The 27373-nt window shown below is 49.4% G+C and overlaps 1 protein-coding gene across 2 annotated transcripts in view; it reads right to left on the reverse strand.

The window, feature by feature from the left end:
* Nucleotides 1-2968: 2968 nt before the first annotated feature.
* USP31 (ubiquitin specific peptidase 31) overlaps nt 2969-27373 on the reverse strand; it is a 41117-nt gene continuing 16712 nt past the window's right edge. The window contains exons 5-17 of one of the 2 annotated variants that reach the window (XM_037384099.1): nt 27089-27224; nt 26434-26578; nt 25467-25650; nt 24650-24761; nt 23950-24044; nt 23347-23424; nt 22702-22831; nt 21244-21363; nt 20843-21068; nt 19828-19986; nt 18950-19102; nt 16389-17941; nt 2969-3049 (exon numbers count right to left, since the gene is read on the reverse strand). In XM_037384099.1, coding sequence (XP_037239996.1) covers nt 16404-17941; nt 18950-19102; nt 19828-19986; nt 20843-21068; nt 21244-21363; nt 22702-22831; nt 23347-23424; nt 23950-24044; nt 24650-24761; nt 25467-25650; nt 26434-26578; nt 27089-27224 — 3076 coding nt within the window. In that variant the 3' untranslated portion in view covers nt 2969-3049; nt 16389-16403. Of the gene's footprint in view, nt 3050-9834; nt 17942-18949; nt 19103-19827; nt 19987-20842; nt 21069-21243; nt 21364-22701; nt 22832-23346; nt 23425-23949; nt 24045-24649; nt 24762-25466; nt 25651-26433; nt 26579-27088; nt 27225-27373 lie in introns of those variants that run through there. The other variant, XM_037384098.1, reaches the window with a different exon arrangement.

Consider the following 27373-nt stretch of genomic DNA (forward strand, 5'->3'; position numbering starts at 1 on the left):
AGCAATATATTATTTAAAGGCTCTTCCAAGGAAAGAAAATAATTTCAGCTTAGTTAGCTTTTTAGGACAGCCTAAGTAGAGAGCAGGGACAGCAGAGCTGCCAGCGGCAGTGCAGGCGGTGGGGCAGGGAGATGCACGGAGCCTGTGGCTGACAGGCAGGCTGGCACAAGGCACTGCGGGACTGCCAGGTTCCTGAACCCTGAGATGCTTTTGCTGAAGTCCCAGCCCCACTGAAGGCAGTGTGGGGCAGCCCCCAGGCTGCCAGGTCTGGCCCAGCATGGGCACTGGTGGCTCTGGCCAGAGCAATCAGGGGACAAGGCACCCGGCTCCTTGCAAGGGTGCCAAGCGGTGTGAGAAACCAGCGGTGAGGGACGAGAGCAGGGCACAATGGGCACTGCGGTGCAGGGACACTCTGATGAATTAGGTGTCACTGGGTTTAATCCAGAGTCATTAGCCATGCTGAACACTCGCATATCATTTGTTAAACTAATGGATTGCTGGAGGTCATTCGGTAGTAAGAAAGGGAGAGAAGGGTTATTAGTTTTTATCAGACATTAATCGGCCAAAATCGATTACTTATTTGGCATTTGCAGTGTATTAGGGGTGTTTCCCCCTGCAGAAGCACCCTGGCAGGCAGGGCAGAAGGGGTGGCTGCAGCTCCATGGCAGGTACCACAGCATCGCCTGGGCACAGGCCGGCAACCTGAGCTGCAGCACAGCTCCATCCTGGGATGGACACTTGGGCAGATGCCACCATGAGTGGTTCCCATCCACACACTCCCCACCAGCTTGTCCCAAGCTGCAGGACTGGGGATCAATGAGGGGCACCCTGTACCCATACAGCCACCCCACGTGCCTGGGTGCTCCATGCCCACAATGGCGCCTGCACCCAGTGCTGCGTCTTGCCCCAGCCCAGGGCAGTGCTGCAAGCAGCAGCTCCAGCAGCTCCCCCACCTCCACCAGCGACACTCAATGTGGCAAGGAGCAGCAAAAATGATCTGGGAACCACTCAGGTGATACCACATTTATCTAACAAGCTTCCAAATGAAAACCAGCATTTGGACTTACTGCATTCTGGCTCAAAATTTGATTACATTTTTCTACAGCTGTAAATCTGCCTTCCTTTCTGCAACATTATTATTAAAGCCAGTATTGAATTGGTGGTGTGATACGTAAAATTTCAATCCTGGCTTTGACATTCCAGGAAGTTAAAAACCAATTACAATGTGCTTTGCCTCGGGACGGAATGAATCATTGAACACAGCCACTTCACCAAGAGAAATTAAAGGTTGAAGCAGCAACATGGGGAAGGTATTAAGCTAAAAATCAAAGGTCAATTAAAGTAAAACTGAGTATTTTATTTTTAATATTTTGCTTACATTTTCATTCCTTTCTGATGAACAAGGAGGCAAAATAAACCTGCACTTTTATTTATTTGCCAGGTAGTAAATCTGGGCTGAAGTTGGTTTCAGGAGGCCAAGAGGAAATGTTCAGGTGATAAAACTCCCAACCCAATAACCAGCATTAATCTCACCATAACAAAGCCAGCAGAGCAATGGGCCAGCATGCACACCCTCCCTGCACAAACAGCAGCTGCCACGTGGCAGCAAGGGTCCCACCTCACTGCTGCTGCTGCGACCACTGAGCCACCGTGGTCGCCCAAGCCATGAAGGGAGCGACGCACATAGGAGGTGCCCAGCACCTGGCGAACACATGCCCTGGTCACCGTCATCCCAAGCCCGTGAGGTCCTGCTTGGCCCCAGAGCTCAGCTGTGCCATGTCAGGACAGGCAGCACCAACGCCACAATGCATGGAAGGTCAAATTCAGCGCCGAGGTGTGCAAAGAGCTGTGTGTCCCACAGCCAGCATCTTTCAGACTGCAGAGCCCACCAGGATGTGCCAGGAGGGGACCACAGCAGGGCTTGGCAAAACCAGGTGGCGCGGCAACTTCTGCTGCTTTGGCTTTGCAGGGGGAGTGGGGGGCACCGCATGCACCCATAGCGGATGCCCCGCACTGTGTGTCCCCTACAGAAGGGAACAGCCAGGGCAAAAGGCAGAGTGTCACATCTCGTGTCACACCAAGCAGCATCACACCGCAACGACGTCACGCTGCATACTGGTAGTTCTGCTCTTGGCTCCAAGGGGCACCCACCTGGCCTTAAGCCCTGAAGCCCCTGCCCGCTCTCTTCCAAATAGGGGGCAGCAGCTCTCCATCCTCACACACCTCATACCAGTGAAACTACTCCCCCGCCCCCCAGAAAAGAGCAGAGCAAGGCCTTTTCCAGCAGCAGATCCGCCAGCTGCTGCCACCACTGTGTCCCAAGGCTGGCACCAGCCCCAGCTGCAGCTTTGCCAGTCCAGGGCAGACCCACCACAGGTACCCAGGCCGGTGGGTAACCAGCCGCGCTGCGCATCCCTGAGTGATGGAGCCAGCACCGCTGAGGGACCAGAGCTGCCATGGGCAGCTCCTGGCAGCAATGAGACACACATGTGCACACACGCACACAGACACACACACACAATCCCCCGCCCCCCCCCCTCCAGCACAGTGTGCAGAGAGCACAAAGCGGGCAGCCCCTCTGCAGCCCCCCACAGGCAGGGACAGACCCCTGCAGGGCTACCACCCACCACGGCACCGACCCACCGGGCAGCACCCACGGCTCGGCCTCGCTGCACATGCATGTGCATGGCAGACCCTTCTGCCTGCCGCGGCAGCGCGCACTGTGACGAGCCCTGCTGTACGAATTGCTTCACACATAAATAAAGCAGATGTCTCCCGCGCTCCTTGGAGCGGAGAGCCCCGGAGAGATGATATCACAGCCCATAAACTCATCCAGCAGCGGGAGTGAATCGGCACCACCCTCCGCTCTTAACCAGGCACAAAATGAGCTCCGGTTCGATGGGCTGAAGTCTCCAAAGGCAGCGCAGGGGCAGGATAGATGCCAGCACAGCACAGGACCCCACAGTGGCAGATATTTACCGATGTCATTAGAGCAGCGAGCAGGGAGGCCGGTTATCTCCTGAGCTGTGGCAGAAACTGTTGACCCCTCCTGTAAAACAAAAGATAAGTTGTCCTTTCTGCTTTCTGCAGCAGTATGTCATTTGCAGATGCCTTTTACGCGTGGACTTTAATAGATAATCCATACCCTTGAAGCGGAGTATATCATCTGCTCGTTACCGATGATAAATCATTTGCAAAATATTAAAATGCTTAGAGACTGTCATATGGGCTTCATGAATTGCTTTGCAACACACACACTTCTGCCTATTAAAGGAGAAAACGTATTCATTGTGGACCCAGGCAGAGCTATCAAACTCCGCTTTATTTACAGTCTGGAGTACAAAGCTATCAGAGAGGCGCAGCGGTGGAGGGAGAACCACCTCCTGGCCCCGCCATTACCGCCTTTCTAGATAATCTGACCCCAGCTACGGAAACTCGTTAAGGTCGTTAGGAAACGCACCAGTTCTCCAGGGAGCTGGCTTCTTTTAGATTAAAAAAGGGAGCGAGAGCACACGTGAGTGCTAACTGCGTGGTTTATTCACATCTATACGAGTGTGCTAACCGCAGGGAAGGAGTAATCTAATATATTCTCAGACAATTTAAACTCATTTCAATAAAAAAAGAATTAGAAGAAAATGGCAGGGAGAGCAAATGTTACAGTATTGGTAACACCCCAAAGAACAAACCGACAGCACTGTGTGCCACAGAGACGGCACTTTCAGCCCCAGACGCGGGCTGGGAGTAATGGGATGTCCAGGGAGTGACACGGCCCCGGAGCAAGCGCTGCCAGTGCCAGGTGCCACCGTGCCGCCTGCTCCCAGGAAAGCACAGCCACAACAGCTCCCAGGGACCCTGCGCACCCAGGGACCCCAGCATGGCAACAACCCACAGGTCTATGAATCCACAACCAGCCTCAACCTGCAAATCTACCGGTGTTCATCAACAGAGAGCGGCCAAGGGGCCAGGAGAGCTGGAGCAAGGACAAGTGAAAGGGCTTGGAGGCTTCCCAGCATCAAAGCCCTCTGCTCACCACAGCACCCTCTGTCCCCTGCCATCCCTGCCTGCCCACTGGCCACCAGCTCCTTGTCATCCACAGCAACAGGACCAAGCTCCAGGCAGGGGCACACAGCCAGCAGCACACTAGGGACCCAGGTCCTGCAACATTTGGGGCCAGGACACCCCAGCCAGGCTGTCAGCCACCAAGGGAAGAGGCACAGGAGATGCGCAGGTTATACCCTCACCAACTCCAGCTGGCTTGGTAAATAACGACTTCATTCTAAATATTCCATAAGCCCAGGAACTGCAGTGCATTAAAAAATGATAAGGTCCTTGCTTCCCGAGCAGCCACTCCCCTGCGCCGGGGCCTGGAAGAGGTGTTTAAAATCAGATGTCAGCTAGGGCCGACAGAGGAATTTGTTGTGGTGCTGATTAATAGTTTGAGAAATATTCAATACCTTCAGGAAGGATCAATTTATCACAGTTTGGCTCAGACCGAGTGGAAACATACAGCCATGCACACCGCATTCGTTTATTAAGAAATTCAGGTCATTATGTCAGACATGCAGTTTCTTATTATTTTTTCACTGGATGAAACTAATGTGGAAAAAGGGCCATGCCGGTACCTTGATAAATTGCTCCAGCAGCCAATGATGTGCTTGTTTCCCCCATTTAAATGTCTCCAGAAAAGAGGCGGCAGGACGAGGAGGGATACAGCAAGCACTCCCAGATGGGTGGGAGCCTTGGAAAGGCACAGAGTGAGCGAGCAAACCCCTGGAGCTGCAAAATCATTTGTTCTGTGGCCGGTCTCTGCTCCCCAAGTTTGTGTTCCCGTACCACAGGGCAGACTCTGGGGAGCTGCTTGTCCCCCTGCTGCAGCTGGGCGTGGGTTGGTGGCAGTGCCAGCAGCCCTGGGGGCTTGCAGGAACTGAGCCCCCCACCTGGGCAGCCAGTGTCCCCAGGGGAGGTGGCACAGGGGGGACAAGCCCCACAGGGTGCTCGAGCTCCTGCACAGCCAGGGCAATGAAGCTCCGCCAGCTCCAAGGTGCCAGCCAGCCCTCCTTCGGGAAGGGCCTTGCACCAGGGCGTTACAGCCTTTGCAAACCAACGTAGAGGTTTTGCAGGTGCAAAAACTGAGCTGCCAACCCCGCAGCCACGGCCACACAGCAAGCTTCCAAAGACCAAAGGCCAGCATGACAAGGAGCATATCTCATCAGCACAATGCTGCACTCAGGTGTTAATGAGAGACACCATCAGACAACCCAGTTATCCTTGTGCCCTTCTCTGCATATGACAAAAACCTGCACAGAAGTTTCCCCCGGCAGATGGAAAGAGCGATGTCACCAGTGACCCAACCCTGCAGCCCTCCAGCTGCCCCAGTTAACCATCAAATAAGAGCGGTGAGTGTCCACCAGACAGGTGAGGTTTCAGGAGCACTCTCAGGGCTTCCTATTGGCCTCAGAGCTTTCAATTAGGTACATATGTATTTATGAAATATTATGACAATTGAAAGCCTGTTAAGTGTTACAGTAAAAATCCCTATGTACAAAACGACTGGGGCATCAGCATGGCCTTAACTGCTAAATCCATTTGGTAATCAGGTTAGGCTGCCAGCGAGAGGCTGGTGTCAGCGGTTTTTATTAAAAGCTGGGTTTTGCTATAAGAGGTACTAGTTTTATGTTACCATAAATTGTCAACAGTTGGTCAGATCCCCACAGAGAAAGGATCGATACCCAGCAGAGGGAAAAAAGTGCTGAGAAAGGAAAAGCGATACTCTAATTAGAACAAAATTTAAGAGTCCAGGGGTATGGATGACAGTGCCTAATATGTTATAATTTATTGACAGCCTCCAAAGATTGGGTTTTGTTCTGGTTCTCAGAGGCAGCCAGGTGTTAATAAATATCCCAACAGACAGCAGCTGCCTGCAGGCAGTGAGCAGGCAGCTCCTCGCTCATCGATCCTCCGCACCCTCAGTGATCAGCACAGGCAGCAGCCGTCCTCGCATGACGGAGCTGCTGCCAGGTCAGGCTCTCCAGCCAAACCCAGTGGTTTTCTTGGCTCCCCTGGTTTGCACATTGGCTGCGGGGGTCTGCTGGTGCACCCCCCCCACCGGTAGCGGGCAAGCTGCAGCCCTGCAGGATGGGTGCCTTGCTGGCTCCAAGGCCAGGCTCCCGGGGCACGGGGACAAGGTGGAAAGCTGGGGTCCCCCCCACGGCCAGTGCTCCCCAGGGTGTCAGAAATCTGCACCTCGTTTCACAGTAATCTAATCCTGGCTTAGCACAGTGGTAATCCCAGCTGAGGACCCGAACATCTGCGAGCCCCAGCTCTGTGCCCAGACGCAGCCTCCCCTGCTGACCCAGATTTAATAACCACTTGAGTCCTAACCTGCCCTCGCTTCATTTCACAGCACACAACGCACCTGCCATCGGACCCTCATAAACAAGGAGGCAATAAAATTTAATCACTCAAAGATCAAAGTTCTCAAGTGTTTTTCAATTGTCCTCTTGCCACCCTCCCAGCTAGGTTAAGGGAACTGCAGCGGGCTCTCTATTAAATAAAGTGGCCATAAAAGCCTGGCTGGATTGGAGAAATATTGGCAAATATAATAAACAAAAATATATTAACTCTAATTCCGTGAAGCCTTTGGCTATATTAATATCTCTTTAATGTAATCGCCTATAAATAAGTGATGACCCTATGATTCAATATGACATCTGTCATTCCCATTTCCATACAAGACATGAGGTAATTACTCTCTGGTATGCAATAAAAGGATGGGTCTCGTATGCCATGACCACCCGGTGCAGCCACCAGCTCCTCCACCCAGTGCCTGTGGGTGGCCCTGGGGCCGCAGTTCCAGCTCACCATTCCCAGCGGGATGGATGGAAAAGTGGCCAAAGCTGTGCATGCAGCTGCCTGGCATGGGCTGGCAGTGCCTGTGTCCCCACATGACCCAGCGACATGCTGGGCAAGGGGTAAAGCGTGGCTTTTGGTAAACAAGCCAACTTCAATATTTCCATAATTGCAGCTAGACGATGGGAGATCAGCAACAGCTGGTGATGCATCTGTGACTTGGGGACTGAGGGGGGATTCATGGGTGACCCTCACCTGCCCCAGGCAGTAAGCACTGGAGCAGGGGGCCCATGGCACGCACTGACCACCAGCACATCACTGCAAAGCTCACTGCTGCCTGAGCCACTGCCCCGCGCTGATGGCCCCCTGCCCGCCTCGCTGTGCCCTCCGGCTGCTGGGTGGGTGAGATGAAGCCCAGAGCCTGCGCCAAAACCAGACTCGGGCTTGGTGGGCACACCCAGGGGACAGCAGGCAGGCGGGGAGCAGCGTACATCCCATGTCCTGGGCTGGGAAACACACCAGCCAAGGAGAAGAGGCGACTCCCAGGCTGCAGCCAGGTCTAAGAGCCCCCCAGGAACCCCTGTGCCCCCAGAGGGGGGTGGGAGCAGTGACCCCCAGCGCCCTCCCTGCAGGCACAGGGCAGAGGCACTGCTTGGCCCCCCAGCCCTCTCTAGAAGCGGTCGGTGGGACCCCAACACCCCAGGGATGTGCAGCCAGGGACCTCCCGGGTCTGCAGCTCCTGGAGCTGGGCCGTGGTTCTAGCACTGGCTGCTGGAAGACCACAGCAATCACAGGTGCCAGCGCTGTAATTTAAGAAAGCCCAGTGCAATCAGAAGAAAGGCAGAACAGTCCCTTACAGGCATATTTTTCACTTTAGCTGGAGCTCTGCTACCAGGGGAGCGCAGCAGCTTGCAGCAAATGCAATGAAAGGTGAATACCCAGCCATCCCGCCCCGCAGAGCCGAGCGTTGCTCTAGCAGTATAGCAGAGGTGACAACCAAACAGCAGCAGCCAGCCACAACTCCACAGTACGAGTCCACGAGAGTCACGTCTCTGCAACCGCACGTGAGAGCCCCGCAGCCAAGGCTGGGAGCCCAGATGGCACAGTGCGCGTCAAACTGCCTTGCCCTAGCCATGCTCCCAGCCCACAGGACCTGCCTGGCCAGACCAAAGCAGCCCCAGCAGCAACACCAAGCCTCCAAGCCCACTTCTCCAGCCGGAGCACTGCTGTTATGTATTTGGGCAGGTATGTGATGCTGCATCTCAAAGAGTTGGAAGACAGAATTATGCACAGAGGACGACGGAGAAGGAGAGAAGAGAGGGGACTAAAACCTTAAGAATAAAAAAGTTGCATTGAAAGGTAAGTTTGTGAAACATGAGCATCAGCCCCTAACTACACCGATCTGACGGCTCACTCAAGCAGGAAGATCAGAGTCCAAGGTGGAAATGCCCCCAGGCAGCTCCAACCACAATTCCATTTCTCCCCCCTGTTCTTCAACCAAGATGACACACTGGACTGCTAAAGCGTTTCACACCCTATCCACCCTCCAGACTGGAGCCCAGGCAGCCCAGCAGCCATGGGGATGGTTGCCCAGCCATGCCTGGCACAGCTGCAGCAGCCCACCCAGCTAAGGGTGTCACCCACAGATGACTCAGCCACCCATGCAGACCAAAAGGTCCTCCCTTCCGCAGCTGGAGTAATGGCCTGTCCTCCTCCCACCTCGCTCCATCCGTCGCTCCATCCTCCTGCCAGGCTGAGAGGAGGCGGCAGCAGGAGCAGTCCACCTGCATTCCTGCCCAGTGGCCCATGCTCTCCTCCATGGCTGGAGAGCCACCGCTGCACACTCTGCTAAATGAAACACAGTATTTAATTAGGACAGAGCTAGAGGAGCACACAGTTAAACACTCTGCTACTATCACTCTTGCACAGTTTAAGCCTCAGTTCAATAAAGAGCCATTAAAAGAGGCTAATATTGAACCATACCTCAAGCAGCAGAGCCACACGCTGCATCACTACAGCAGCCAGGGGACAAGGAGTGGGCTGGAGCACAGCCAGCACCGGCACCGCACGAGAGGGGACGTGGGGATGCTCCCCCCAGTGAGGGGAGCGCAGCCTCGGTGGCCCCAGAACACGTGGCCAACACAGATGGGAAGCCATGGTCAGACACCCACAGACAGAAAAGACCCAGGCAGCCACAGCCTTCAAGCAGAGGCTTGAGCTTTCCGCAGGGGTAGGAATAGGGAAGCCAAGCCCAGACACGAGGCATAGCCGGGTGGACAGGGGAGACCCCACCTCTGCCTGGCCCCAAACCCCAGAGGAACCAGATCACACCCCCCTGACCATGAGGCTCATGGACTAAACTCACCAACACAAAGGCTCTGCCCATGTCCTGCACCCTCTTGGGTTGTACTGGCAGCAGGGAGCCCGGCTGAGCACCAGCAGGACCCAGGCTCTCGGTCTGTGGAGAGAGAAGCATCAGGGACAACACGGAGGGCAAGGCAGGAGCCTGTCTCCCCCTCCCCCAGCACACGGGGTGGGGTGGGGTGGGGGTGTTTGCTCAAGGAGAGCAGAGAGGAGCCCTGTTCAGGATGCAGAGTTACCAAGCCCTTGCCCCCCTCCCGTGCCTGTGTGGAGGGGTCAGAGTGGCAGGACCCTGTCCCCAGGGTACACTTCCCTTCTGCAGGGGCGTGTGTCCCATGCCAGGCGGCACACAGCAGCAGCAGCCAGCATGCACGCCAGGACCTGCAGCTTTGATGCTGCTCAACTCCAAGAGGCTGATACAAACCCAAATGAAGAAAAAAAAAAGGGGGTCCCTGAGCAAGCCCCACGGGGTATGTGGCACCCGGGAGTGCACAGCCCGGTGCCCAGCAGTGGGAGCAGGCAGGGCAGCACGCCCTGCGAGCAGGGGAGGGAACACGGCGAGGCTGGAGCAGCGGGGTGTGCTGCCGCTGCTGTGGACCTGGAAAAACGCTCACTCAGGCAGGATGCCTAGTAATAAATTTATTGTATTTTATTACATATTCCCCTTTTTGCACTTAAATCCAATTCCTCATATTCAAACTCTTCTTTCTGAAAGAAAATGATTTTTAACATAAAAATATAAATTCTGCATATTAAAAGTGCATACACCTTGAATAATAAAACATACAAATAAATAATAAAAGGCATTGACACAGTCTCATGCACTTGTTCTCAAATAATTTAAAATTTATGGTACAATGTTCAATCCCAAGTAAAGACAGCCTGCTTTCCAGATTACTGTACAGTTCAAAAACATTAAAATACAGAAGAGAATATCAAAGGTGTGGGCAAGCCCCACGTCCCAGTATCAGTGTACAGTGATGTGACATGCAGTTTTTAGAACTGTAGATATTCCAGTGTAAAATCTGACATTGTGTCCAGAAGAGAAACTGCATTTGCAACAGGACTTAAAATTCAATTTTAACCAATGGTGAGGCACAGTTGGTGAGCAAATCTGTACAAATTAATACTTGGAAGGCCACAAGAAAATAATCTAGCCACTTGTAGCCTGTATTCCCTTGTGTCACCCTACCCAAGGCAATGTAGCACCTAAAAATTGTTTCTTATTGCACTGCACAAATGCCATACAAACCTAACACTACCTTTCTTGCAGCGCGTTTGTGCTGCAGGGCCTAGAGTGAAACAGAATTTGTGTTTATACTTAGTTTTAATCTGTGTCTTTTAAAAAACACTATTTGCAGATAAATTGAGTGCTATCGCCTTTAAAAAAATAGAAGACTCCCTAAACCTTTAGACCTAATATAGATAACATACAAGTCTTCAGGTACTTTTATTTTACAAAATAAAGCTCCTAATAGGAAATGCTTTACGGTGCTTTTGTTAAGAAAACCATATAGTACTTTCATCTCACCACAGATTAAAACTAAATTTCAGTTCCCTCCGCAGACAACATTAGATACCGCCAAATTATTTTGGATTAGTAGGCAAATGACAGAGATACCAAAAGAAAAAAAAGATAATGGCAATAAAATTATTTGGAATGTCATTTCCAAACCCTCTCCGTGCCAGCTGACTGAGGGGGACAGGCATAAAGCCCACAGCAGGAGCAGGGCCAGGAACCTGCCTGACACCCAGCCGCTGCTCAGAGCGGTGCCCTGCAAAGAGGAGGGTGCTGTGAGGCAGTGTCCCGCAGGGGCACAGCCAGGCAGCCCAGGAGGAACCCCAGGACCTACACTTCTTGCCACCCAAAAGTGCGGCTCACGAGACCTTGCCCCCATCAGCTGCCCGCTCTGCCCCACGGGCTACGACCCCAGCTGGCCCCGCGCTGGGCACACAGCCACCCCGGCGGGATCTGCAGTCGAACAGGAGCATAGCTCAAACACCACCACTGTTTTGGGGTGCAAATCAGAAGTACAGCCACCACCATGGGCAGCTGAGGCCCAGCACAGCTCTTCCTGGGAAGGCAGGCAGAAGCCCCATTATCAGTATGGGCAGCACACTGACAACTGGAAACCGCTCCCTTAGCACGGAAATTCAACAAAAACTCCTTTTTTTTTTTTTTTTTTTTTTTGAGTGCTTGTACAGCTACAGGTGACTGCCTCTTCTCACAATGTAGAACATGTCATTAAAGTTACATGGAAAATGGCAGGCTAAGTACAAAACACTGATCAGGTTTTCCCTGTCAAAAAAAAAGAAAAAACAATACAATACAGAAAACCAGTTTGTTCTCATTTCAACATTTCAGATCCCTTTGACATTATGCTACACTCCAGCCTTGTCAGTAATGCAGAATTCTGCAAAGAAAAGAATCAAAGATGTGCAAACAAAGCAGGAACCCAGGGACATGCTCCTATGTGCTGACACGCAGCTGCACCAAGAAACAGAAGTACAGACTCAAAGCAGTGCTCCGGAGTCTACCTAGCAGCTTCTGATACGGAAAGCACGGTCTATGGTTTGTATTAGATGCTTGCATAGTTAGTAAGTGCATGCATTTGGGTACAGCAAGAGAACTGCCATGCAAAACTGCCTTTATTACTGAGGAAAAAAAGAGTTGATCATACTCAAGTTTCAGCTTTGGAAAGCAAACAACCCTGCAGCTAAGACTGATGAGGGCACTTACAGTAGAATAAGTGTACTGTAATTAAGCTGCTAGTTTTCTATCCTAAGCATCTTTTTTTTTTATTATTTAGCCATATTTGATAAGTTTGAAAGGGTTAACAATTTATACACCCAAAGTGAGACACTTACAAGTTACAGAGAACTGCAGGCACCAAATTGTCTATCAAATGTGATTAATACAAATAAAAGGTGCCTCTTTAATACACGTCGTTGAAAATGTGCTTATAATTTGTATACTACTAAACACTATCCAAAAGACACAGCCCAAAAAGTGTAGAAAAAAAAATTCTTTAGGTGACTCCAGCAGGAATCTAGCACTGGAATGAAGGCGCTGCTTTCCTGCACCCAGAGGGCTGATTCCAGGAACAGAAGCAAGTGTCAGACTGGGGATGGGGTGTGAAATATGAGTTACACGTGGCCGATGCAGGTGAGTTCAACTCAAAGTTGATTTGAAACATCGTAAAACCCTTCGCCTGCTTTCCCCTGGGGCTCGCTTGGCTGTTTGGGAACAGGGACCATGCTGGACCTTCCCCTTTCCAGGCATTTCTCAGCAGCGTGAGGCTGCCCTGTACACCTCTGCTTCCAGGGGATCAGCAGTGGGGTCCCAGACCCCAGCGCCCCCAAGCCAGGACAGCTCACCCCATAGGCAGCCACACCACGGGCACACGCGCCATGGCTGTGTGCGACTGAGCAAAGCAGACCTGGACAGAAGCCACTCTTGTCCCAGTCCCATGCCCATCCACAAGACCTCCAGGCCCCACATGCCACCACCCAGGGGCAGGCGGAGATCCCTGGCCAGTGGTGACCTTTGGAAGATGGCAGAACCCACCTCCTCCACAGGCACAAGTGCTTCTGAAGCCAAATATGAATTTTAAGGAAAGAGGTGACCACATATAACCGGCTGCTTCAGAACAGCCTCAAAGCCTTCACTGCCCTAAGGATCAATGCACAAACCCAAGGTGGCACTGGCATCTAGGACTTGGAAGACCCCTCTCTGGAGTGTTCCCTAGTACTGTGCCACATCCTTACATCTGGACAACACGATACACACAGACAGGAATTCTTATGCATGAAAGGGCTAAGAAATAAGTCTGCTTTAAAGCAAGGAGAGAAGACTGATGCTGCTTTTCCCCAGGTCACTTTAAGTAGGGCCTGCAATAACCTATGTTCAGTTTTAGAAAGATTTACTTTACATCAATGATGGAGCCAGGACTTTAACAGCAATGAGGCTTGATTTTATACTCACAACGAACATTGTTGTTTCCTGGACCCACCCCCTTCAACCCTCTCCTGCAAAACAAAGTTCACGTACTACTGGAAATTTGTGACAAGAAAAAGCAGAGATGCAGAGGGGCAGCAAACGGCTGCCTTCCAAACTACACAGTTACAGAATCAACACTGCCACAGAAGAGGGACTGCACTTTCCAGGTCCTACACAGACATACTTTCCACATTTTGCATGGTGCGTGCCCTATATACAACACAAACTACAGCGCACTCTTGTAAGTCAAAACAATTTGCTTGAGGACACCCTAAGTCAAGCCCTCCTGAGCCAGAAAACACACCACATGCTGGCAGCCCACCAAAGAGGACCAACATCTCATCTGCTCCAACGCAAACATACTATCAGTATGGCCTCTTCTGTCCACCCCGTGCTCACTTGCAGAGTAAGAAGCCTGTCCACCAGAGCTGCTGTTTTCAGAGGGACAGGTACAAAATTCCACCAGGAATTATGGGGAATACACAGAAAAAGAGCTACATTGCATATCATGGGATTGCAGAGGTTCAACTGCTTTTAACATCAGCTGCTGGAACACCAGGACCTCCCATTCCCATTTTGTCCAAATGGGAGCTCTAATGACCATTCTCATGCCCCAAACGCAAACATATTGAACTGGCGATCAGCTAAAACACCAGTTTGGACAGCGCTTCAGATTTCCTTCAGTCCAGGCATGCAATAGAGGAGCAAAACTACTTCAAAAACCATACACCAGCTTCCAGTTTAAACTTCTTCAGTGAACGATGGCATGAAAAGAAAATGTCATTTGATAAAAATAACCTTTCACAAATGTCCCATGGTAAAATGCACAGAAAACTAGGTTCTGTCTATTAAAAGATACCAAACCAAGTTAGCACTAGCTACCAGAATTACATTCTTGCTAGAAGAGTTGTTACAAGAGAAGAGCCAACACAGTGCAAGACCTTAATACAGATAAAACCTTAAACAAATACTTCAACATCAGCATTTCAGGGAGTAATTTAAGTACTACAATGTGAAGCAAGTCTTATCTGCTCTGCTGGATATAACACAAAAATAATCCAAGAATAATCCAAGTCATACACTTAAGAAGCAAGTAATGCAATCTTTGCTTCTTGTTGCTGCAATAAATGAGACTGAAACAATACCCGGGAGAAGAAATACATCAAGGTGGTGGTCATGTTCAGGTTTAAAAACATAGTCCAGGGCACAGAGTCCAGCATATTGTTAAAACATGCAGGCTACTGGCATTGCTGCTGGGTTGCGTGAAGGCAAGTACTGCAGAACATCACTGGGACAGAGCAAGGGTTATACTGCAGGTGGGCTCACTGTCACACTGACCAGAGCTCTGTGGTACCCCCAGCTCAGCTCCACACACGCTGCCTTTTCTCCACGGTATCAGCTACCACCAGAACACTTCTCTCCAAAGCTTGCTGCAGATGTGTGGCGAGCAGAGTATAAAAAGTGATCACGGAGCCTAATGTGCCTGGCAGACCTGGAGGCAAGGTTTCTGGCAGGGTCACCAGCACATCAGCTCAAGACAGGAGGTGGAACAGACTAGCTCAGAGTCACTACTTCTCTGGGGGCTGTTTGTTACGTTGACAGAAAAGATGTACAAACATGTCTGTCCACAAGCTAAGCCTGGAGAAGCTTTGCCACACAAGACTGTATGACAGGCAAAGACCTCAATTCAGAAGACAAGCGTACCCAGCACACTGCCCAGCTGCTGCCCGTTGTGACCTACAACAGATCGCTGCTGTACATAAAGGATATGCAGCACATTAATAAAACCTCATGAAATTTAAAAAAAAATTACACCACATGTGTATAAAAGGACTTCAGGAATCCAACTTTTAAGAGGAATCTTAAAGAACTTGAGGAATCTCCCCTGTAAGAAGAGCATGTAAACAAAGACATCACTAGATGTAGTGTTTTAACCCTGATAGAGACTGTCATCCAAACAAGAATGGGGATCATTTCGCCAAGAGACATGTGGTAGCCAGAGCCGCCAGGGAAGGTGACAAGCATGCCAAAGGGAGGAACGCAGCAGTGCTCTGGAGAATGTGAAAACTCTGCAGTATTTTGGTACAGCCCCTCCAACCCACACGAAGAGGCTTGTTCAAAGCATGCTCAGAGAAGGCAGAGAAGACATGACAACACTTGGCTTATCTAAGCATTACTCCTATAAATAACAGATGCTATATTCACACCACTACGATTAAGCATCTGAGCACATTAGGAAATGCTTCTTCTCAGGAGTGTGAGCAGGGGTCCGAACAGCATCACTGCCATTCAGGTGCATGAAGACAGCTCTCCTACGGCACTGCAACCATCTCCTGCCTAGCACTTTCACAGGTACAAGCTGGCAACCAGTTGATGCTTAGGGATTTCTTCTGTTGTTTAGTGTAGTGTTTCAGAAGGGAGAAAGTAATTAAAGAGGATAGGGTAGAGGTCGCCTTAGGTATGGACAGAGTAAAACTCTTTGTAGACATAGCAACAAAATACATAGGTTACATTTCATGGGGAAAAAATAAAGCAAACTTTCTGCTGCTGGAATGCAAAAATGAAATCTTTTACACAGACACACATACACATGGACACACAGGTACTTTTCTGTCCATCCACTAATGCTAGTCCCTCCTATACTGGCTGAGTATATACCTGAGAAACAACATTAGTGTTGAAATATTGCCCTTTAGAAAGCTTGAAAAATGGAGGGGCGCAGGGAGAGGGAGTTGAGAGAAAGCATAAAGAAGCGGCAGTCTCTCCTTTCCAGTTTCCTTCGCATCCTCCACAGCTCAGAACAAGGCCATACACCAACATGGACACAGCCTGCTCGGAACAAGACCAAAGGAATATCAGTTCACAGCTCTACAAAGCACACTAGTGTCAGTACAACTGGGTTTCAGACTTCAAACCCTGAATCTGAAGAAAGTTGTTGCATTTTCTATAAAGAGACTCCTGTACAAGTGCTATGGGACTGCTGCATTCACGTTCAACAACGACTCCAGCTAGACTACTTGCATCAGTGCTGGCTGCCTGTGGCTATTTGGTTTGATGGCAGAATCAAAAGGCGCTTTAACAACTTGCAGTTAACTTCTCCTCAAAACATACATTAGGCACATGAACAAAAAAAACAAGAGCTCAGAATAAATTAGCTTCTCAGCAGAAGAAAAGACACCTGGATTGCAGCATTTCACTGAGGTTCCAGAGAAGGCCGTACAGACACCTGCATGCTGGAAGGTAATTTTTTCAGTGGCTTGTCAGCAGATTGCTTGCCACTGGAAGGAGGAGACTGGACTCCGGGATCTAGCTGGGAAGACTTGGACTTGCGACTGGATAGCAGAGAATGTTTGTTGGGTGTGGCATCTTTTGGGACAAGTTTTTCTTTTGCAGTAACGTTGGCATTGGTTTGAGAGGCTGGTGGGACAACGCTTTTCTCCAATTTGTCTTCCAGCACATTTTTACTGCCTGACTTGGAACTGCCACTCCCTGTCTTCTTTGAGAGCATTGTTGTCTTTCCCAAGTCTGCTGACCTTCGGGTCTCCTTCTGCCTTAAGGCTGACTTAAAGAAAGACAATCCTTTCTCTTCAGACTTGCTGTCCCTCTTCAAACCAGAACGCACACCAACATTTGGAGACCGCAGGTTGGCCATGGAGGAACTCCGCACATGCTTGCTGTCTACTGCCCTGCTGTCACTCCTAGAGTGGCTTATCCGCGGGGAGCTCGTTCTCGAACTGCTGGTAACACTTGTTTTATCTGAACCCAGACTTATCTTTGAGCCCTCCCTGCTGAGGCTTCGGTCTGAAGTCCGGCTCTTCCCAGCAGAAGAGCCCTTAGTCAATGAGCCTGACGGGGTTTTCTTGGCAGCTGTGGAGGACGGAGAACCACCTGACTTTTGCTTCTGTTGAGCTGATGGGACAGCCACCTCAAGAGGCTTCGTGCTGTGATCCCTCCTAGCCTGAGTGGGAGCAGGAGATCCATGTCGCCCACTGGCCCTAGAGGAGTCTGTCTTACTTCTAGATCGGGAAACTTTCTGGGAACTCTTTTGTGGAGGAGAAGAGTGAGAGACTTTGGCCTCTTGGGTAGATAAGACTGTCCTTCCCTTCCTCAAACTTTTTTCTGGCTCAGAAACTCCCTTGGAGCTGTGAACCTTCTTAGGGGTGCCATCTGCCTTCTCTGCAGCCAGCCCTGTCCCAGCAGGGGCTTTCACCTCTTTGACTGGAGAGCTGTCCACAGAATCACTCTGATCAACAAAGGCGATTTGATTGTTGTTATCAAAAGGGTCCAAAGCAGGGTGATTCCTGTCTAGCTGCACAGAGCTTTTACCATACCCATCTGAAAGATCTGAGCTAGATGTCCTTACAGACTCTTCCCTGAATGCCCCTTCCATGACAGCCAAAGGAGCTCTGCGAGCCGTCCTGTGCTCTCGCCGACTGCCATCACAGGGCTCCAAGTAGCTACTAGAGAGATTCCTCAGGCTGCCAAAGCAAGAAGTGGAAACTTTATCATCAGCAGCCTCCCCGATCTTCTCCAGGGTGGAAGCAGATGTATGTACAGGGGAATCTCCAGAGAAGCGTGATGGAGAGTTGGAGCGCAACTGCAGTTTTGCAGAGAGTGACCATGAGGGCCTGACACCATTTTCACTCACTGCCAGTGGGCTGGTAACAGAAGATCTAGATGACAAGCTCTGACGCTGCACACTTCTTACAAATGGCCGAGTTGAAAATCCTCCTACAGAGAAAGAAAGCAACATCCTCAGGGTGAAAGCCAAGCCAAGCCTGCAGCTGGTTTATCCCATCCATCCACAGAAGCCATTTCCCTCAGTCAGACAGCCCACCTACACCACACTGTAGGCCTACACCTCTTCATGCCTGCTGCAGACACAGCTTCTCGCGTGAAAGCTGAGTAAGAGATTCAACAAATGCTATTTGCTAGTGTTCCCCCAGAAGTAACTTGCTGAAGCCTGTAACTGAAAAATCTAGATTTTCTTCTCATCCCTGAGCAGCAGGAGACCAAACAGGTTCCGCACCTTGGAAGTCCTTGAAACTAGCAGTGAGTTCACCACCTATGATTGTGCTCCCAGAAATACATTTTTCTGTATTAACATACCATCCTGTAAAAGGCAAAGTAGGATTTCCTACCTGTTTAGATAAATGTATTTGTGTTAAAAAACACAAAGTACAATAAGCATTTTAGACATGCTAGGTCTGACGGTTATCACAATGCTGCTGCAGGGACATCTATACCCGCTTCAAAATGCTCAGTGACCTGCAAAGCTCCACATTTTCAGAAGTTATAAGGCACTAGGTGAAGGAGCCAGGCAAAGCTAGGAACTGACCGGTTATGGGCACTCACTTCTCTCCTCCCTGGAAGCAGTCTACAGCACAGCAGCAGACAATTAGCACCTATGCTAAGCTGCAGCAGTATGTCAGCCTCCCTGCAAAGGTGCTGCAGTGAAACCCAGAAAAAACATAAGTACAAGAGTTCTTGAGAGGTTTCATTGACTGTATTTCCTTGCTTTAAAAGGCTCTTGCCCTGCTCTTCTCCATCCTTCCACACCAGAGAAAAGGTCACCTGTGCCAGAACCCATCTGCTCCTACCGACACAGCGCCTGCCTCCTCCAACTGCTAGAGTAACTGCCCCTTGTCACTACATATTTTACAGCTGGTTTAGTAGGGATCTTGTAACTGAAAGACTAATGGACCAGTATCCCACACACACTACAGTGTTGATACACACCATCATCTTCACTTCTTTCCCCAGTCAGCTCTACCGATTCCGAGAGCGAAGCTAGAGACGTGCGCCGTGATGATGCTGCCGAGGCAATGCTGGGCTGCTTGCTACCAGGAAGACGGCTAACCCAGTGCTCACAGAGCGAGGAGCTTGTGGAGCCTGCAAGAATCAAACACAGACATCAGGCCAGTGGCATGCAGCTGTGGAACATGTGAAACCTTGGAAGGCCACTGAGAGTCAGGCACGTACTGCACTGCACTGGCTTCAATAGACACTTAAGAGCCTGGAGCCAGCGTCCAGATACTGCCGAGACAGTAAGCCTTTACTCTTACAAAATAGTTTTGGTCATAAGTGGAAGACAGAACTACACTTGTCCCAGTATGCTGGGAATCAACAGTATCAGCACAAGAGCACGCAGGCAGAGGGCAGCCCTTGAGCTGCTGCAAAAGCACAGTGCAAGTCCTTTCCTTTAATTCTTCCCTTTCCCAAGGCAAGGCATCAAGCCTGCATCTGCCTCCAGCTTACTCTGGGTTCAACCGACACATTCAGCTGCTGGCTGCCTATCCATCAGCACTGCTCGAGGGAATGAGCTAGTCACACTTTTATGTCACAGCTTTGACGAGGGCTGCTCTGAGCAGAATTACTCATGGGGGTGGAGGGGGGTTCCCCCATTGCCACAGCCTCTTTGCCACAACTAGCCTTAAACAGAAGAAGTGGGAGCTTCCCATGGCCTCTGATACACAGCAGCAGACTCAGACAGGCCTCACCAAGCTCTGGGACAAAAAGTGGGGGCTTAAGCAGAGCTGGGCAGAAAATTCCTCAGGACAAACTATCCATGAGAGAGAAACCCACAACCACCCCTTGACAATTCCAGCAGGGCTTACCTGCAACAGAGCTGTTAGCAGACCATGACGGGATTGCTGTGCGTCTCTGGTAGAAAAGAATATAAGCTGTCTGCTTGCAGACTTCGTTTTCAGAAAGTTGCTGAACATCACTGTCATCAAAGCAGTACCACTGGCCATCAACCGAGTTTTTACAATATGCTGAGAGAAAATATATTGCTGTTAGACTTTCCTAACTCCTGCTGCTCTCGGATTTGCTGTATGATAACTTAAACATGACCTTATCTGCTATGATGGACTTGGAGGATGATGAAAGGAACAGATATATTCACACAACACATTGTTTTCCAGTCTGACTGGCAAGATGGGGGCCTGAGGCCACCAAAATACAATGAACGGCTCGCATCTCAGGATTTTCTTTGTCCAACATTACTGCTAAGAACAGAACACAGAATGGGTGGCTCCATTCACCTCACATTCTGTTCCTTGTGGCAGTCTGCCTCCATTGGTGAATCTCCTCCTGACTGAGCCCACCCAAGACAACACAGTCCAGAAATGTACATCAGAGGGCAAAACCAGACACACACGTTTTTCTGGCTGCTGTGTGAAGTCATACAAGCAGATTCCAAGAACCACAAAGCAACTCCGTATCTGGCTGCTCTGGAAGCTGCTGGAACAATCAAAGAGGAGTTCATAAATTGACTCTGCACAGAGGCAATGTGCAAATGCTTCCTACATGTACCAGCCTCTTGCAACTACAGAAGTTCTGTGTTGAGTGGCCAGGAGCATTTCTGAAACATGAAAGGCCAGTTACATTACTCTGAAGGGGAAAAAAATAGCAGAGAAAGAAATGTACAGTAAGACATCTGGGGTCAACAGGCATTGTTCCATTCCTCAAAGTCACAAAAGCTACCCCTCCAGTATTACACAGCTAGCTCCTGTTAGTTGGGTTAGGTCCTTTTGTCAAGAAAGATGAGGTTACAGACACTCAATAGAAAAATATCCCTGTTTTCTTTCTGAAAGGATCCAAAATATGTAAATATTGCAGGCTACTTGCCTGTATAGTGTCCCCCTTGCATGGTGCCATGATGATTGCAAACCGCATACAGGTCATAGATATAGTCCTCAGGATCCCTTCCAAGACCGTAAGGCCTCCTCCAGGGTGACCAGTGAGATGGCAGACTCCAGCTGCTCTGACTGCGTTTAACAACATGAGGAGTCATGTCCAAGCCACTCAGGGGGAATTTAACCATGTTTTGAAGTTTCATCCTTCGGTCTCCTTCCTGTGTAAACGAAGAACAGCATAAGCTGCAGTGGCAGCAAGACCACCATGCCTGGGGAAAACGAAAACCCACAGAAGAATGCACAGGACAGAACAGCTGCTTTGGAAGAAGTGGTCTAGTCAGGTCACTCCCTGGCTGAGAAGCAGTCCTCCTGAAACACTGCAGACATCCTTACCTGTCTAAACCTTTTGAGATGTATGATGAGAACATCAGGTAAGGTCCAGAGGCTTAGTGTGATGCTACCCTGCTGCAGCTGCTTGCAGTGCGGGCATCGCCATGCATCATCTGGGGCAAGCTACAAGGAAAAGGCATGAGTGGGTATTAGTTTTCCTGTTCCAAGGCAGCTTTGACTACACCACTGTTCCTCTGCTGGCCCAGGCCCTGCATTCCATCTGTCTCCAGCATTTATCAAGCTCATTGAAAATGCAAGGTTCGCACTGACACTTTTCAAAATAGTGACAAGCATGTAGACACGTGCACCTCATGCAGGAGGCACTTCTCACTGCAAGACAGAATTCAGCTAGTGCTGTTTGTGCAGAGAAGCTATTCTGACCTTATAAATTCCAATCCCTTTGAAGTGGGAGAGAAGAAAAAACAGGCAAGAAGTAGGCAGGCTTGGCAGCCTGAATAAAAGTACTCTCACAAGAAAACCAGCAACAAAGAAAGAATCAGAACAGGAAGACGACAGACGTACTTTGAATTTCATCTCTGACACCTTACTGTCCTCTGAAAACCCTCTCCCTCCCTATGTCCCAATGGCACAGACTTATAAACTGCAAAGGTTTTCATTGCCCACCAAGGACAACATGTCTTTTCAAAGACACAAACGCAACATGCTTCCCTCCAAAGCCCAGTGCTCAGAAATCTCAGAAGTTAGAGAGCTTTAAGCTGTCAAGCAATTTCGAACAATTTTTCCCTCACCTCTGAAAGAAGCTACAAGAGAGATTCCAAAATTATTAAAGCTCAAAGGTCCACAGTCCAACTCTAGGACTATCCCATTTTACAGCAGATTAGAGACCTCTGGCAAAGAAATGCAGATTGCTTGCAAGTTCCAGGCAAGGGCCAGATCAGACCCATCTCTAGTCTGCCTTGTGGCACACTATTGTTCCTGTCACTTCGACCTCCTCACACCATGAGCAGATCTAGAGGAAGAGAGCAGCCACGCTTCTGGAGAACTGAGCTCAGCAGTCTCTGCACTGCTGCTTGGGGGGGCCCACTCAGTGGGTCTTGAGCCCACCCCACCCCTGCTCAGCCTTGGAAACATAGACCTGCTCCAAGATACATCAGTAAATTCCCATGAAGAAGCCACATTGTTCTAACCCTTTATAATGGATGCCAGAAAAAAAGACATCACTATTTCACAGGGAGGAAACTGCAGAATAGAGGAGTGCGCTCTCATATCGACAGCTGGGGGGCAAAAAAACCAAAAGCAGTACCTCTCAAAACTTTCTCCTCACTGCAGAGAAACTCTGTTAGCAGGACTGGTAACTAGCATTGTGTTACAAATTTATTGTCCTGTATCAACACATCAGTGTTTGCAGAAAACAGCTACACTGCTGGGTATGGGAGTTCATGCAGCACATGGACCAGCCAGACCTTCCAGTTCCTGGCTGCTGTATAGTCTTATCCCCACCTGTTCCTCTTTGGTGTACAGTTGGAAACACTGAGATAAAGTGCAAGTCTGAGGTTGATGATGAAGCTCTCTCTGCTGGCGAACGCTTTCAGAGTCTGGAATATACTCCTCTTCTGTATTCACAAACAAGCTGCATCAGGGAGACAACACATTTACCAGCACATCCACCCGCTCCCCATGCTGCCGAGGGGCTTTTCTGAACATACAATCAACAGGTCTTTCCTGGATTTGTCCCATTACATGTGAGCAAGAGCTGACTGGCAAGAGATCCTTGACAGGGCAGCACAGCTAGCAGAGGTGTAAACAGCTCCAGTGGGCACCCACTCCAGTTTACCTCAGGCAGAAAAAGCTACTCACTGCCCACAAACTTTCTCACACAAATATGATTTGTGGGGGAAGGAGCCACAGGCAAGATACCTGCTCCATAATGCAAAACCCAGGATAGAGAGAAAAGGATTCCCGACACTGAGCAAGTCTAGGGTACCCAGCCCCAGCCTGCCCCTGCGCACAGAGGCCAGGGCAGGGCACAGGGTGGGGTTTCTGATGGGTCTCACATTTGCCAAAGGGTGCACAATTCACACACGCAAGCCACAAGCATCACTCCTGATGGTGAACACACTCGAAGGCTTTCCACTTTATACTTACTAATCTTTAGTTTCTTTGTCCCATTCTACCACTAACTTCACATGAGCAGTTCCCCCCTGTCCACATGACTTCAATGCCCTAGAGAGAGGAGCAGACAGAAGTTAGACCATCTTTCTATCTGAAGCCTACGTTGTCTTTTACATGGATACAGCTTCTCTCCACTAGCCCTTCATCCTTCCTCTGTTCCCACACAGCTCAAGCGTGCAAAGGAGTAAAAGGAATTCATACAGCAAAGAGCATGGCAATATTGGCAAACTGCATTTATTAAGTACATTAGTTCTGTAATTAAACCTACACTTATTTACAGAACAGACATCTACAAAGATTTCTAAAGAATAACAGTCACGCAAAAAAGAGGGGGAGGAGTAATGAAGTAATACTTTCATTCTGTTCTCCATTTCCAAGAAGGACATACTCCAGATGGCATGACACACAACTGAGCAATCCTCACACAGCTTCTTGAGGACAGTCGTTTCCCTGCTCCTTAGGCCCGTAAAGTCCATTCCACACACCCACACCAAGACTGTCCCTTTCTGCATGGCTACACACAGAGGTCCCAGCTGACAAACTTCTCTCTACTCCTGGGAAGGATGACCAGCTCACCTTTCCACTGTTGGATGGCAGAGGGGTCGCTCCTCCTGAGGTAGCAAGTACGTTATGCCCACAACACTGACCACTCGCAAACTGAAGGGGCAAACCTGTGACAGAGAGTAGAAGCCATGTCAACAATTCAAACCAACTTACCTGTGTGCAAACCTGCTCTCAGTACCAGTCAAAACATACTTTATCATAGAATGTGTGTTTTACATGAGAAAGCAAATGCACAAGGTCTCAAAGATGCCTACAAGCAGCAGCTAAGAGAGGTGTGAGGTACAGCAACTGAGGCTTTGTACCCAACAAGTCTTCTATGGTGACACCCCTCTTCACCCCTCTGCTCTCAGAGGGAGATCTCATCAGAAACACACAGTCACTAAGCAAATGTTTCATCTTTGCTTTTAGGTAAACACCACCAAACCGTGGATTTCCAGTGCAGCACTAACCTCTCAAGTATTTACTGGAAGCAAGGAAATGAAGCATGCGATTTCTACACCTGACCAGTCTAATCTTAATTGTACCTTTCAGCAAGTAGACAAAAGCACCAAGGATGTAGAATACCAGACTTGGACATTATTGCACAAAGAAATATTGGGAAGCCATCAGTTCAGTATGTGCAGCATGTTTATCACTCCAAGTAACTGGCTTCCCCTTTAGCTCACATCCCACAAAGCTGGAAGTCTCAGAACAGACAAACCATTTGCCTCACCTGCATGCAAGCTGCAGGCCGCAGGAAATACTGCATCTTCTCCAGAATTTCCTTCTGCAGAATATCCCAAGCAATTGTTTTTTCCAAATGCAACACAAAGGGCAAGCCAAACCTACAGGAAGGAGAAGCATTGGAAAGAGCAATTAAAAGATTACTCTGTTCATAAATATGATCCTGACTCTGACAGTGTCACCCTCCTCACATGGCACCTATGGAGCTTGGCATGCTTTGGATGAAACTCCCCAGAAACAAGGCATTTAGTCTCCAGAGGAGAGATGCTTCAAGGAAATGTTGTTACTGCTGCCCATGCGGAGGGTTCTTGTTAAGGGGCTGCATCCCTGGTCTGTCCTTAAGCAGCTTGCTTCAGGCTCCAAAGCTTTGTGACCTCTGGTATAACTTTTTGTGAAACAAACTTCAGCAGCTGCGACAGGTCTCAGTGTGGCTGGTACAAATGCCTTTGCCACTTCCCACCCTCCCTGTTTGCACTCCAAGTAAAAATTTCCACATGTCACAGGATCTGGTCAGGCATGCTTGCTGCTCTCTGAAACCAGAGAGCTCCATAGAGCTGGTATGTCCTTCCAACTGGTCTGCATCCACCACTTTCTAGTAACACTTAACTAGTTGAAGTTCACTGAAATTAGGAATATTTTGCTGCATTCATTAATGTTTCTTGATCAATGTGTTCTTTAGCACCTAATACAAGCTAGGAATGCAAGCTGTTGCTCCTTCACTTCGTGTTTTCACTACACTGAGTAAAACCCAGGTCAATTAAGGAAGCAGCCAGAAAAGTAACTCTGACTGTGAAGTAGCCAGTCACCTTTTGCTCTGCTGTCCAGTGCACGCTCTGTTACACACCAGCAAGACAATCTTGTCATTCGTTGCTGGTTTAGTAGAGGACTGTTCCAGTTTTTCAGACTTCACTGTTCCTTGAGAGTAAGATATTGTTCGGGAGTGCTCAGTGCCACATTTCAAGTTATTCAGGTTATTGTTCACATGTATTCCTGAAAAATTAGGAGAAAGGAAACATTTTGTTATGTCATTTGCTTTGAGTGCCCTGATGCCCCCTCAAGAAACCCTCCTTCGGCTGCAGAGGAGCAGGTCACTATGGAATCAGGACCATTTTTATGACTCATATGAAGGCTTCAAAGAGCAATTACTTTTCATAGTGACTATTTCTTTACAGAAAGAAATTATATGCAAGTGCTCACCTAACTGATTTTTCACAGCAATTTGTACAAGCACTCACAGCTTTGTATGCCTGCCAGAAAAGCTAAAGTGACAGAAACCCAACTTGTTACTTCCAATAATAAAATTTGCGTTTGATGATGCTCCATCTACCCAGGATGCAATTATTCCCTTTCACTGAGAAGGAGACGCAGAGAAGCTGAGGGTTCTGAGCTTTGAAAGAGAAAGTGTTTGTTCATTCCTGAGACTGTTTATTCATCACTGGCAATCTGATTTTAAATAACACAATTTTGTTGCTTCACCAGTCCCCAGCAGGTCTTTAAATTAAGCCCGACAACAGATTTCACATTAAGCTAGCCTGGCCTGCAGAATCAGCCCTGAGAAGAGGAAGAAAGGAATGTACATCACTTCTTGATAACCTGCTGGCTGACAACACCATTAAGTCTGCTAAAACGTGTCTGGACAAAGTCAGAGTTGAAATCAATACACCAGAACATCAACTACTTGTGGGACTTTTACTCTCAAGTATACCCTTTCCCAAAACAAGCCTCCCTCACCTAGTCTCCTGAGGTGGGCATTAAGCAGAGTTATCGACTTACCTCTCTGACTGAGGATACCCTCAGGCCTAAATATCTCTGGGGTCTCAAAGGCAAAAATGCAATCGCTTTCATGAATGGTGTCCAGGTCATCAGTATCACAGAAGGAACGATGAAAACCATCATAGTACATCTCCGTCAGCACGATCTAGAGTCAGCAGAAGCAACCCAGAATCCATTAAACCACCTGTGCTTCGTCCAGCTGAGCTGCCCTGCCTCTCAACAGGGGTTTTCCTGCTAAGGGTTTAGCATTCCTCAAAACATCCTGGAATTGGCCAGGAGCAAGGAAGAGGGAAAAGGACTGCCATAAAAGAGAAGCTGGGGTAAAGGCAGCACATGGAGAGGTTTTGGTGGGATCTGACAGCTTTCCTGAAGCTCTTCCTACAGAGGAACTCCCCATAGGCGCCAAGTTTCCTTGCTGCCAGCATGCACAAATCACTGTGTGATCAGGCAGAAGGTCTGCACACACCACTGATAGCTATCCCAACATCCCTAGGTTTCAAAAAGCCAATGCACAGGGAAAACATGATCTTTTTGGTTCCCCCATTCAGTCATGGGCAGCAAATTTCAATTCCTACATATTCAGCATAGAACAAAAGCCTCCGTGCTCCCTCCGGCTGAAGGGAGAGCACACGGGTGATGAGACAAGCCCCATTACCTGCTCTGTGGGTATCTTCGTTTCTGAGGAGACAGCTTCCCGCAGCCTGGCCACCGTTCCAGAGATGGGCACTGCCACTCCGATGCGCATGCAGTGAGAGCACTTGCCCTGGTACACCACGGTGACGTAGAGCGGCCTGCAGACAGCACAGGAGGCACTGCTGGGGCTGGCCTCAGCACTTCTGGGCAGCACCTCACCCAGGGCCAGCCCAGCCTGGGTGCATCCAGCCTGCCCATAAACTACAGGGCCCTCCAGGCAGTCTGGATCCACCTCACACTGGAGTTA

This window comes from Falco rusticolus, chromosome 4 (assembly GCF_015220075.1).
Source record: "Falco rusticolus isolate bFalRus1 chromosome 4, bFalRus1.pri, whole genome shotgun sequence".
Taxonomy (NCBI): Eukaryota; Metazoa; Chordata; class Aves; order Falconiformes; family Falconidae; genus Falco; species Falco rusticolus.